General features: G+C 40.6%; 1 protein-coding gene across 2 annotated transcripts in view; it reads left to right on the forward strand.

The window, feature by feature from the left end:
* Nucleotides 1-13,329, forward strand: part of CPAMD8 (C3 and PZP like alpha-2-macroglobulin domain containing 8) — a 44,685-nt gene that overhangs the window by 8,993 nt on the left and 22,363 nt on the right. The window contains exons 14-26 of one of the 2 annotated variants that reach the window (XM_062618694.1): nucleotides 2,092-2,281; nucleotides 2,770-2,942; nucleotides 3,052-3,201; nucleotides 3,315-3,476; nucleotides 4,877-5,019; nucleotides 5,963-6,025; nucleotides 7,765-7,996; nucleotides 8,567-8,720; nucleotides 9,310-9,452; nucleotides 9,921-9,972; nucleotides 10,636-10,934; nucleotides 11,357-11,582; nucleotides 12,144-12,320. In XM_062618694.1, the coding sequence (XP_062474678.1) occupies nucleotides 2,092-2,281; nucleotides 2,770-2,942; nucleotides 3,052-3,201; nucleotides 3,315-3,476; nucleotides 4,877-5,019; nucleotides 5,963-6,025; nucleotides 7,765-7,996; nucleotides 8,567-8,720; nucleotides 9,310-9,452; nucleotides 9,921-9,972; nucleotides 10,636-10,934; nucleotides 11,357-11,582; nucleotides 12,144-12,320 (2,164 nt within the window). Of the gene's footprint in view, nucleotides 1-2,091; nucleotides 2,282-2,769; nucleotides 2,943-3,051; nucleotides 3,202-3,314; nucleotides 3,477-4,876; nucleotides 5,020-5,959; nucleotides 6,026-7,764; nucleotides 7,997-8,566; nucleotides 8,721-9,309; nucleotides 9,453-9,920; nucleotides 9,973-10,635; nucleotides 10,935-11,356; nucleotides 11,583-12,143; nucleotides 12,321-13,329 lie in introns of both variants that reach the window. The other variant, XM_062618695.1, reaches the window with a different exon arrangement.

The raw sequence follows: 13,329 nt of genomic DNA on the forward strand, positions 1-13,329 counted from the left end.
TGCTTCTGGGATCCTGGACTGTTGTTTCCAGTGCAAAGGTTGAATTAGCTGCTCTTCAGCCACCTAATATCTGTTTAATGTGGGCTTAGCACAGAGTGCTAAGCAAAGTACATTTGATGCTTTGCTGAGCGTCTCATTCTCCTTTGTGTTGTTGTGACAGGGAAGAGAGGGTGAATGTAGGCACTGAAAAGGTTTTCCTATTTGAATGTATGTTCTGTGCTCCTCCAGTTATGTTCACGTACAAAATGTTTGGTGAAAATGATGTACAAATGTGGAGAGATTGGAAGTGATGTTGGTGGGAGTAGCTTGATTACTAAAGATCCAAATTAGGGCTATGGAGTCTAACTAGAACTTCCACTTTAAATCTCAACTGGATCTATTTAGTCTTCCAGTTATAAAATTATGAATTTAGTTGTCTTCTCTTGTAGGAGCCTCTCTAAAAATGCAGTTCTTCCATATGAAAGTTGTTGTGATCTCTCCTAAAGGAAAGACCTGATTTAACCATGATTCCCGTTGCATGTTGTTTTACTGAGTTGTTTAGGATTTGTTCTGTACCCAAGAAGGTGCTCCAAGGGTCTGCATATTGCTTTATGGGGTAAAAAAGTGACACTTAGATTTCTAATATCAGCAGATCCAAAGGTTGGTTTGAGACTTTTTGTATCCAAATAAGAACATTTCTTTTATCACTGCATTTCATGGAAGTTTAATGGCTAATTAATCTTTTACAAGTTTCCTGAGGTATGGAAAGGGGATTATACACTGCTAATCTGAACACCTTGTTCTTATTATAACCTGATTAGAAATAATTCTTCTGTGGGAAAGCTAGGGAGTGGATGACCAGCTGATGTGGGAACTGTTTCCCTGCTTTGCCAGCTCTTACTGGGTGTTCCAATTAGCTACATTCATTTTCTTTTAATGAATTGTTTCATCATTTGCACTGGGGAATTCTTAATACTTCAAATATTTCATGTCACGAGGCACTTCTTGGACTCTGTGGCATTCTCACTGTATTTAACCCATTAGCAGCTCCTTGTATGCAAGCACTTGCCAATTTGGTTTGTACCATAAGTACATTCTGGAAAGATATCACTGTTAGTGCTGGAAAAATAGAGGTTTTTCAAAAGATTTCATTGGGATTTAACTTTGCTCTTCAGCCTTAACAGTCCTAGCTGGGCATTGCTATGCTTTAAATGGCAGGAAGGTCAGGTGTGGAATTCCCACTTAATACAAGTGTTAGTTGCTCCTTGTATCCCAGAAGCAAGAAAGGAAGTTGGTGGCTCCACAGAGAGCTTGTTACTCAGGCAGACATGACCCAGTCCTAAGCCTGTGACTGAGCACTGATGTCTGCTCTGTTGGGACTGGCAGCATTTGGATCATTCTGTCTCCGGGGTATTCAGTACCTAGTGAGTTCCTGTGAGTATAGGCCTTCAGTGCACACGAAGTGCAGGAAGTCTGTGCTGCTCTGGAGCCTGTTGCAGGCATCAGAGGAGTTTGCCCAGAAAAAAGAAGCTCTTGTCTTGTTTATTTGTTTGACAGCTCCTTGAGTGCCAGACTTGCAAATTAAGACTTGTGTAATTGGAAAGCGTTTTCCCTCAGATCTGCTCCCAGGAACTTCATGCCACATTGCTTATGTTTGAATTAGTATTTGCCATATGAAAGTAATCACCACATCTAATCTCAGTTAAACTGTGGGGGCACATCCCTTCCCACCCCCAACCCAGCTCTTTCATTTTGGGGCTGGGCTACGGAAGAGGTGTCTAAAATTCAACCAATTCTGACAGCTGCTCTGTGCCAAAAGGCTTAACTTTCAGGATTCCAGAGATTCCTTTATTGTTTCATTAATGCATACAACCCCCCAGCCCATTCTCCTGTTAGATTTACAGGGAGTGAAGAGCTCAACACAGGCCCCTTTTTATTGTGAAGAAAGTCAACGAAAACAGTGCTAATGTACTATACTTTTCAATGCAAACATTCCTTAGGAGAAAGGTCACATCTCTTGTGGACTGAAACCCAAATAGATTTTTGTGCTTTATAAATAAAAAGCATGCACTTAATAGACCAAATCTTTTGCTTTTTTGTCTCTGAGTGCAGGTAGGAGAGGAGGCTTGGATTGCAGTGAAGTCCACATGTCCTTGCAATTTCACTCTACATTATGAAGTGGCATCGCGAGGCAACATTGTCCTTTCAGGACTGCAGCCCAGCAATATCACCCAGCAGAGAAGCAAAAGAGCCACCTTTCCCTTTGAGAAGAACATTGGTATCACACGCCTCCCAGGCACAGGTAGCTAGCATCAGAAATGCAAACTCACTCTTCATTTTCAGGGGAAAACAACCTTTCCACAAACCTAAATATCCTGTTGTTTGAATTTGTGCTCCTTAAAGGGCATACAATAATTTTGTGCAGGAAAAATAGTGGTATTCGTTGCATACGTATAGAAAAAAGATTTCTTTCTCCAAGAGGGAATAAAGTGTGGGCTCCTAGTTTTGTATAAAGAATAATAGAAAATACAAATCTGGTGAATTCGGGGAACAGGAAAAACATTGAGTAGTTGTTCCACCTTCTCCATACAGCTCATTATGCCAGGGCTGCTAATTGCCTATCAGCATTCCCAAAATCAAAAGGGAAAAGATTCTGAGATCAAGAAGAATGTAAGCAACAGGAGCACAAGAAGTGACTGGAGAGTTCTGTGCCTCGCAGCATTTGGATGGGGCAGGAAGAAAGTGATTTTGAGTACTAAAACTGTGCTTTTTCCCATTTATTTCTGTTAGCACCTCCCAGTGTCACTGCAGCAGAGGCTGAGGTCTGCAGGACATTCCTCCGGTTCTCAGTAGTTCCCAACATGGCTCCCTTGGGCCGTCTCCTGGTGTATTATGTCAGGGAGAATGGAGAAGGGGTCACAGACAGCCTGCAGTTCACAGTGAAGTCCTCCTTTGAAAATCAGGTATTGGCACTATAGCTAGTGGAGAGGAAGGGCTGGTGTCTTGTTACTCTTTGTAGTTTTATGTGCTGATTCTGAGTTGGGATCGTGGGATTTGATGTTCAATTCCTAGGTTGCAGTGGTGCTCTCAGCAAATGAGACCCGACCTGGTGATGTTGTGAACATCAAGGTCAGAGCTGCAAAGTCAAGCTGTGTCTGCATTGCCACTGTGGATAAGAGCGTCTATTTGCTGAAGACAGGTTTTCAGCTGACAGCCAGTCAGGTAAAAGGAAACTTAAGACACTGATACCTTTTTCTTACTACAGCTATCTGCATTTCACCTTTGGCAGGTAGCCTTCATACCTAAGGACAGCAGTCTCTCCCCTTTCCCTGCAGGTTTTTCAAGAGCTTGCAGAGTATGATGTCTCTGATGCTTTTGGAGCTCCAAAAGAAGAAGGGCACTTCTGGTGGCCAGGCATGTCCTCCCGTAGACGCCGTAGATCTTCTGTCTTTCCCTGGCACTGGGACATCACCAAGGATGCTCGCTTCGCGTTCACAGTAGGAAGAATCAGCCTCACTTCTCTATGGAGTGTCTTCTTTACTTTTATGTCTACAGATAGTTTTCAGCTCCATAGGCCATACTTTTTTTTCCCACACCCTATTCCCATTATCTTCTTGCCTTCCTTTTGATTAAAATGATCATCACCTGATGTATTTGAAGGGTTCTGCTTGTTTGCCTCCTTCTTGCTTCCCTACAGCTGCACAGTACAGTCCATCCACCCTTTCAGACTCTGCTGCCACCCCAGCTCTTTGCATTCCCCATGGCTGTAGCACATAATCTCTGTTCCCTGATTGCCTGAAACTGTAAGGCCATGCCATGTGAAAGGCTTGCTATATATGTTTTATATTCTTTACGTAGGCTTCTACTGCTTGCCACTCCTAAAGATAGACTGGCCTAGAGAACCAGTGTCACAGGTCTAATATTTTGTGTTCCTTCCATTTTTAAATCCACATAGCTGCTAATAATAACAATGATCCTGGCTTCCTTCACATCCTCTGCCTCTTTATTCTTTGTCCTTTCTGCAATTTCAGCTGAATTGTTCCTTTACATTGTCTTAAACCCCATAGACTTCTGCATATTCTCCCAATGCCTCAACGTTTTAATCGTGAACTAAGCCCCCAACTGTCCACTGCTTCAGCCAATGCTGCTTCTCTCCCTGTCATCTGTTGGGGTTTTGTTCTGATGGGTTGTTTTCTTTCTTAGAGGCATAAACATGTTCTGTACATATGTTACTAGCTGGTACGTATGCATTGCTCTACACCTGATCTGTAATAATTGGGTGGATATGTAAAGAGAACAAAGCTCATGCTGCCTTTGGTGTCTGGGAACTGCTGTCTCTTATGAATAAGTGCATTTAGGGGACAGAGCTTGGCAGACAGCTTTCTTAGGAATTCTGCAGTTTTCCTGTGAAGCTCTGTGGACAGTTTCCATTTTGCTTGGCATTCCTGGGAGCGCAGGATTGGTGATGTCTGATGTGAGAGCTGCCTGCTAACTGCAGCAGAACACACTGGAAGCTTTTAAGAAGGATAAAAAGCTGTAATGTAATGTTCTAGGGGAAAAATATGTGTAATAATTTTTCACCTGTAACTGTCTGGCGGTTACACATACCCAGAAATGTTAGATATTGGTTTAAATGCATTTTCCAAGCAAACAAGAGCTTTCTCATAAGGCTTCTGCCTGGGAAGTGTCCACATATTTTCACATTAACAAATATTTTCATATTAAGTTTTAAAAAATCCTCAAGTTTCAATTGAAATTTGCCTTGGAAATGTTGGCACAGGCTTGGGGGATTCTTGTCTGAAAAGCTTTTATTGGCGCATGTTTTAATTCTCTTTTTCTTCTTTTCTTTTTTTCCCTTGCTGGTTTTTGTTTTGTGGTCTTCACCTTTACTGTTTAGGAAACTGGCTTGGTTGTAATGACTGATATAGTCAGCTTAAACCACAGGCAGAATGGAGGCATGTACACAGATGAGGCCGTCCCAGCTTTTCAGCCACATACTGGGACATTGGTGGCTACAATGCATTCTAAAATAGCACCAAGGTAACGTTTTTGCTGTAATGCATATGGTTGATGATACTCAGAGCTATTTTTTTCTATACTCTCATCTGTTTTCCACTTCCATACCCCCAGGGAATTGCTTGGTTTAGACAAGGGAGGGGTATGGGGAAACTCTTGATAGACCCAACAAAATTGTAAGTGAGACTACTTCATTAAATTTAAATTAATTATAGAAAAATGCAAAGTAATATTCTTCCAAGTGATCACTTGAATCTCTGTTCTCTGTGGATGAGTTGCTGCTTCTCAATATGTGCAAGTTGGCCCTGGTTTTGCGGAGCTGCTCATTGCCAGTGGTTTTGACCATTCACCTGATGGTCAAAAGAACTACAGTGGGGGAGTGTGAAGCACTCTGGCTGATGCTGCAGCTCCCTTTGGGTTCTGAGCCACCTGGTGGCCTCCCTTAGCAGAGTGAGGTTTGGAGGTTAGTTAAGAAAAAGTCAACAAAGCATCACAGGTGTAGAAAAACAACTGAATTATGAAAATATGAGAGACCAAAACAATTCCAGGAGAAGAAACAGAGGGAATATAAAATAGTGGTTGGGGTCACTGCTATTGGTAAGGCCTTGTTGTGATCACATGGGAAGTCACATGCTCCCTTTGATTTCTTTTGGTGAAAGAATTTGGATCATAAACCTATTTTTTCTTAAAAAACAACATAAATAATATTATTTATACTAATTTCTTTAGATTCTTATTGATGTCTCCAGACTGTTTGATGTGTGTATACACGATGGGATCATTTGGAACGATGATTTAACATGTGTCAAGAATGATACACCCATTCACTTTGTAATGAATCTGTACTAGCTAGAGTTTGGTGGGTCGTGTGAGCTGCATTCAGGTGATAACAATAATTTATCAGTTACTGTTAAAACTGTCTTATTAAAAGAATTCATTGCCAAGGACTTATTTCTTGTTCTAGCAGAGCAGAGAAGAGAAAAAGAACCTTCTTTCCTGAAACATGGATTTGGCACTGCCTCAATGTCAGGTATTGACAAGGAATTCCTTTAATTATATCCAGAGGGTTGCATCCTCTTCAACTACAGAAAACAAAGCTCTTTAAAACCTGCTGGAGTTACATTAGCACCCTCTGATACTTCTTTCTTCTTGTTCCTTTTCTTCATTACTGCTTTAATCAATAATCTTTCTTTGTAACATTTCATCTGGTCTTGAAGTGTATTCACTTTCATAGAGTTGAACCTGCCATTTGTGAATACACTGCAACCTATGTGTGATTCACCATTATGTCAAGTGCAGAGTATCTTCAGGGAAGAAAAGGAGCATTGGTTTGGTTCAACACATTTCCAGGTCTTACTCTCTTATGGAAATGATGTATCAACAAGTTATTGAGGAGCAAGTGGGGCTATAAGTTTGCGGTGTGTGAGGAGATGGAGGCAGAATAGCTGCTTCTGTAAATGCTGCTATAGCCTAAGCATGCACTGGTGAGTATTCTGTTTTAAATTGCACAGAGCCCTTCTTTCTCTTCCAGCTGATGTAACCTTAATTTACTGCCTCATAAATCATGGTTTCCACTGGGTTACAATTGGAACTAAAACCAAACTGAATGAAACAGATAACTAATCTCTTCCAGAAGCAGCACATCAGGATAATTTGAAGCAATTACTAAAAGGCTTCTCCAGGTTTGCAAGTAAACTTCATTCTCAAGGAATGATTATAAATTAAATTTGACAAGAACTTGCAGCAAGTGTATTCAAATCTGCTCAATTGAGCATGAAATATGCTTTGTAGAAATACACAAAGAATTCCAGAAGTGCCCATTTGGGCCTCAGCAAGCTGGGCCAGTTAATTATAAGTGGGCGAGTGTGGAATAAAAAGTTGCAGATTGCATTCTCTCCACTTCATTTCATTAGGAGCAACTGAGTTGAGCATTCCTTGATTTCCACTCTCTTGAACAGGAAGAATTTTGGGGTTTCTTCTACCATTTCTAATTATAATATACAATCCTCAAAAAAAAAACCAAAACAACAAAAAAACCCAACCCAGAAACAAAAGCCTAATGTCAACTTCCCAAACCAATTCGAAAAATTCCTAGAGCCTGGCTGGAGGGTCTAATGGCTGGAAATGTGTGTGTACTTTGGCCCCCCGCCCAGAAGAGTAAGCGCCCTCATGTGTGAAAATAATGTTAATGCTGGTTATGGGCTGAAATCCCAGTGGAAAGAACATCAGCTGCAACAAATTGTCTGGTTAAACAGACTGGAATACTGCCAGTTCTGGAGCGAGGACACCCTTCTGCTTGCTCTTCAGGGCTGAAGTTTATTGCAGGTACCAGCTACCTAACTGCAGTTAGGATGAAGACCTAAATATTAAGAAACTAATGTGCTTAAAAGAAATGAAAATGACTTGGTGCTGTCAAGCCAAGTGCATTTCCCAGGATCTCTGCTCTAGTTTGAGCTGGAGAACCACATTCGTGGGCCAAAGTGCTTGGTTAACCTAGCACTGTTCAAAGGCGTAGTGGTCTCTAGGATTTTATCCAACTACTTCTTTTCATCCCTTTCCTACTGTAATTTCAATACACAGACCAGCACCTGACATGCTGCTTGCTTACTGCTAGTTGCAATAGCTTAAGCTTAAGCAAAGCAGATGCTGATGCTGTGTTGTAAGTTGGGATCTGGAGGGAACTCCCCAAACTGCCTGTGTGCTTTAGCTTCATTCAAAAGCATTTCATGAATCTGATCAACCCAAGTGATTCTGTGTTCTCTTTGGCAGTAATGTGTCTGGAGAAGCACAGCTGCATGTGGAAGTGCCAGACTCCATCACTACCTGGATCACAGAAGCTGTGGGGCTATCTGAGGAGCAGGGGCTGGGCATTGCCACTCAAACAGAACTGAAGACATTTAAACCTTTCTTCATTGAGTTCACGTTGCCGTACCACGTCATCCGGGGGGAACAGACCAAAATCCCACTGACTGTCTACAACTACTTAGCTGTCTGTGTAGAGGTAACAGCCCTCTTTGCTCCTGTTGCTAAGTCGCTAAATCCTGATTTATCTTCAGAATTTCCTAAAGTGATCTACAAGTTGCAGTAGATAAGGTCTAGAGATAACGTAGTGATAAGCTCAGATAAAAATACTGCTTTTCAATATGAATCAATGTCATGGCTTTATTTACTTTTAGCTTGACACAACTCTAGTAGTCTGAAGTGTCTTGTACACTTCAGAAATACAAATATTGAACACTGTAGGGATGACAATTGAGGAGCTTTTCCTGAACTGCAGAGAAGAATGTCCTTCTGAATCAGAAAGGGTTTATTTTGAAAGAGGTTTTTTCCAGTAAATCCTGTCTCCCTAGATGTTTTCTTCTCAAACACATTATCTGTCTAGCTCTATAGTGTCAGTCTGAGCTACTTGTAGAGAGCTGATAATAACACTGTCAGTCAAATACAATACTGGAAGGGTTGAAGAATGAATAATCTCTGCATACTATGATTTTTCTTAAGCATTTTGTGGGTTTCAGTTTTGGGTTGTGAGTTAGTTTTTGCAGCTGAAATTTGCATTCCGAAATTTCCACAGGTCCACGTGAAGATTTCTGTTCCAAAAGGCATAAAGTTTGTTGGGCATCCTGGGAAACACCATCTGACAAGAAAGAAGTGCGTTGCCCCTGGGGAAGCTAAACCCACCTCTATCGTTTTGTCCTTCAATGAGCTTGGACTGAGCAACATCACTGGTAGTATAGATATAAAATTAGCTTGCTGCTTGAAGGAGTTTTACAAATGTTCCTTTGTATTCCTCTTTCAGAAGAAAATTCTTATTACCTTCGTACCCCAAAGTGGAATTATTCATTCCACTGACTGCCAACTTTGCTCTTCAACCTCATTTGTTTCTTAGAAACAGCTTCTCTAACTGTAATGAGCTGAAGAGTCTGTCTGAACACACTTCAGGAGATTCCCTGTTGTGTGATATGTGGTCATGTAAGGTTTGAACCTCTTACCTCTTCCTGAAAAGATCAGTTGCCATTGTTCAAAAGAGAATAACAATAAATTCTATGTATCTTTCAACCGAATAATCACTGTAAAAACTGTGCAACACTAGAAACTAGGAAAGAGTTTCTCTCTTGCCCTGTGACTGTCCAAATAGTGTCCTGTTTTAGATGTGACCACTCAAATATGGAATCAAGGTGATACAAGAGAGCTGTAATTACAAACCACTCAATGTACTGTTAATCAACTGTATCCTAATTCATTTAGATCATCACCTGAATTCCTGAAGATCTTCCTATCTCAAAATCTCGGCTTCTTTCCCTTTCTGTTTCTTAGCAAAAGCTTTTGCTTACGGTGGAACCAGCTGCTGTCAGGATGGGATGCAGACCTTAAAGAATGGCAAGCATTTGGAGGACAATTATCTGGACAGAAGGACCCCAGTGGCAGTGGATTATGTTCGCAGCAGTGTTATTATTGAGGTAAGAAAACAGAAATTTGTAATAATTCACAAAAACAATTGTAACTGCTTGGGCAAATCATGGAAGTTTTTAAGTAGTCAGTGGTATATGAAGAGGCTTATAGGAATCTTCAAGTTGATTTATGTTTATGTTCTTGGAAATGATCAGTTTTAGTGGTGCATTTACAGAAAGAGCCTGTTGGATTCTGAGTTCCTGTCTGTGAATCTTCAGTACTGTTCAGAAGAAAAAGGGGTAGAAATTTTCTCAGCTAAGCTTGCTCTGTGCATCCTAACCAGTGTGCTGCAATGTGAGATTTTTGTGCTTAGCATCTCTCTAGCTAATGGAATCTACCATAAGAACTTTTCCATAAAGGATATAAACCACTGTACAGCAGCAGAGTATTGTTTGTGTTTTGTAAATAAAACTGAATAGCTGTTACTGCTAATCCAAGCACTGTGTTTTTATGTATGGATTTCTGTCTTTATATAGCCAGAGGGACTGTCCAGAGAATACACCTATAGTGTGTTCTTCTGCCCAAATGGTAAGTTCATGATTTGAATGGGATATTAAGTTTGTTTGATTTTAGTTATAAATAGAAATATGTGGCATCATCTCATGGGGAAAAAATAATAATAAAACCTCTTTGTTTCCATTTCTGTGTGATTGATGAGTTCTGGGGTGGAGAAGGAACTTCTGAATAAAGAGTCTTTCTTCCCTGGCTGGCTAATTATGAATTTGCTCTAACTGCCCAAGTGATTTCTGGAAATGGCAATTGAATTCCTTTACTTTCGGAACAGGTTCAGCATTCAGCACTGTGGACAGTAACTGTGACTGTGCTGCATTCGCAGTCCATGTGTTAAAATTCAGTTCTGGAATCAAGTATGTGCTTTCTGCCTGAGATTCGGATAGCTCGGAGTTGACTCCAGTAGTTAAACACAGATGCTTTTGACCACTAGATTAGAACTGAAAAATCACAGGCTTCATAAGAATTCCAGCTCAGCAGTTTGAATTGAAGGATCTTCTGTATTAGAAGATGGGAAGAAACATCCACGTGTACTTTTATAGTTTGCTTAAGAGAGGATGGAAAAAAGAACATGTACTTAGGAGAAGTCTATTTAAATTTTAGTAGTTGGGTATGGGTTGATTTTGAAGCATTGTGAGTTAAGCTCTAATTCTTACAATATTCCATTCTTTTTCTGACTAGAGAAAATACACATTTCTACACCTAACAAATATGAGTACCAATACATGCAGAAACCTGCCCAGATGACACACTTTGACATCGCTGTGAAAGCACACAATGATGCTCACCTGGCCTTGTCCTCTGGTCCTCATGACATGGCAGAGATGACAGAGATTGTTATTGGTGGACATCAAAATACTAAAACATGGATTTCTATAAGCAAAATGGGTGAGCCTGTGGCCAGCAGGGACACAGCTGGTATCCTCTCCTGGGATGAATTCCGCAGCTTCTGGATCAGCTGGAAAAATGGAGTTATCCAGGTAGTGAATTTATCTATGAAATGTTCTGGAAGTCTCTGGCTTTCTTAAATAGAGTTTGAGCACGCATGTGGCAGATTTCTATTAGGCTTGCTTAGGAAGGTGAAAGCTGCATTCCTGTTGCTTTTTCTACATTAAGTCTTGATCAGGCCGTTTTAATCAGAACACTTTGCTTGCCAAATGATGTTCTCAGTACCTCAATCTCTGGTGTTTTTAGTGCTAAGTGTGCTGAACGCTGTGGAGGTCAAGCCTTTGGAATTCTCATTAAAATTCCTTGGACTGTTTTATGGGTGGGAAAGAGAAAAGTACTCATCCATGTACAATGTTCTCTGGTGCACACATAAGTTACTAGGTCTAAGGATACATGGCAGATAGACTTCATACATGTGGGTTCTTGGAACTGCACGGTTTTTTGTTCCTTTCAGGTTGGCCATGGTACTCGGGTGCTAAATGAGTCTATTATTGTGGAGTGGACAGTCCCCAGACAGCTTGAGGTGAAGTACATTGGCTTTTCCACAGGCTGGGGGTCAATGGGAGAGTTTAAAATTTGGAGAAAAGAAGAGACTGATGAAAATCACAATGAAGCATTTACTCTTGGAGTTCCCCACAACATAATTCCAGGATCAGAAAGAGCTACGGCTTCAATAATAGGTATCAATTATGAGGAGGTATCACTAGGTACCAATTATCAAATATGAAAAGATACTCCAGCTGTTACTTGCTTCTGACCAGTATTTGAGCAATAGATGCCAGCTAAGATAGTCATAGGTTGTCACAAAGGTGTATGCTGCTTAATTCTGGGACAAATAATTGTTTGGGGGATTTTTGGTCACTTGTTTGAACCCTGTTTGAGTTGACAATGTCTTAGAGTTGATACTGCCTAGAGTTGATCGGCTTTGCAGAGGCACTGTCTCTTAGAATCCATAGTATTCATTTCATAATCAAAAATTGTGCTGTATTTAAACTCAGAGCCTAAACTGGGGAGTCATGGACAATGAAACTCTGAAATGTGAAGTTTCTTTATTCTAGTGAGAGCTTGAAGGGCTAAGACTTTTAACATTTGAAGGACTTTCAGCTTGTGATGTAGTTTCTTTAAGGTTACTATCTGTAGCTAGTAGAATTTAGTGTACTCAGGTGGACTTTAATTGTAAGACATCAAAAGGAAGTAAAGCATTTCCTTGCTGCTGAACATACTGCCTCTTTTTCAAACAGGAGACGTGATGGGTCCTACCCTGAACAACTTGGACAATCTTTTGCGATTACCATTTGGATGTGGGGAGCAGAACATGATCCATTTTGCTCCTAATGTTTTTGTCCTGAAATACCTGCAGAAAACCAAACAACTCAGTCATGAGGTGGAGAGCGAAGCTACTGATTACCTTGTTCAAGGTAACTTCATTGCACTTACAATCAGTAGCATCACATTGTACTTTGCAATCAACAGTGTCCCAGGAGATAAAGATTCATCGTTTCTTGTAGGATAATCTCACAGGTGAACAGATTTTAATGGCAAGATGTTTACCCTTGCTATGTAGCCAGCATTTCCCTTCAATAACTCCTATTTTACATGCTTATTGCTTTATGTTTTATCTTTTTTTTTCCCTTAGGCAGCTTATTTCTATGATTAAACATTCCAGAAAGTCCAGAGTAGTTACTCTAGAGCCATATAACAAAGGCTTTTATGTGTCCTTTCAGTGTCCTGTCCTACCTCACTAAACAGCTCAAAGCTATCTATCTTTTTATGTACTGTTTTTCTCAGTGTTTATTTGAGAAGAGCCACATGCAGAATAGTTTTATAACTAAAGACAATTCTCAGGACAAGTCAGTGATCATTTGAAAACAAGAATGACCCAAAGGGACAAAGCTGTCTTGTGTATGAGTCAGACAATAGTCATGTCATGAAGTCAGAGGTGACAGGATTTGGTGGTTCTCCTCTGCAAATATAAATCTTAAGTGTAATGTGTGATCTGTTTCTTGTATGCAGCAGCAAAAGCCCAGTGCTTCTTCCTTTGCCTGGCTACAGGCATTTCACTTGTCATTTCTTGTGCTTGCTGATAGCAGCAAGACAAAGGGGATTTTTTCCTAGTCCAGGTCAGTGTTTCCTTTGCAATATTATTTGCTTTTATTTCCTTTTCACAAATCTGCAAAGCTGCCAGGTTTTTAGCTCCAAACCCTGCCTGGTGATTAACCCTTACAGAAGAAACCCTCAAGAGCTTTAAACTTTTCTGTGTGCGCTGGAGCCCTGCCAAGTATAAGGTTTTAGATGGGAAAGTCTGTTTGCTTACTCTGAAGGCTTTTGTGACTTACCAAGCCAGACCACTTTTTCATCGCTTAGTCATCCATCGTAGAAAGTGCTGCTACCCAACAGTTTCCATATCCTGCTCTTTAGAAGTGGCCT

Source organism: Pezoporus occidentalis, unplaced genomic scaffold (genome assembly GCF_034315485.1).
Source record: "Pezoporus occidentalis ecotype Australia unplaced genomic scaffold, CSIRO_AGI_Poc_V1 ctg202, whole genome shotgun sequence".
NCBI classification, from domain to species: domain Eukaryota; kingdom Metazoa; phylum Chordata; class Aves; order Psittaciformes; family Psittacidae; genus Pezoporus; species Pezoporus occidentalis.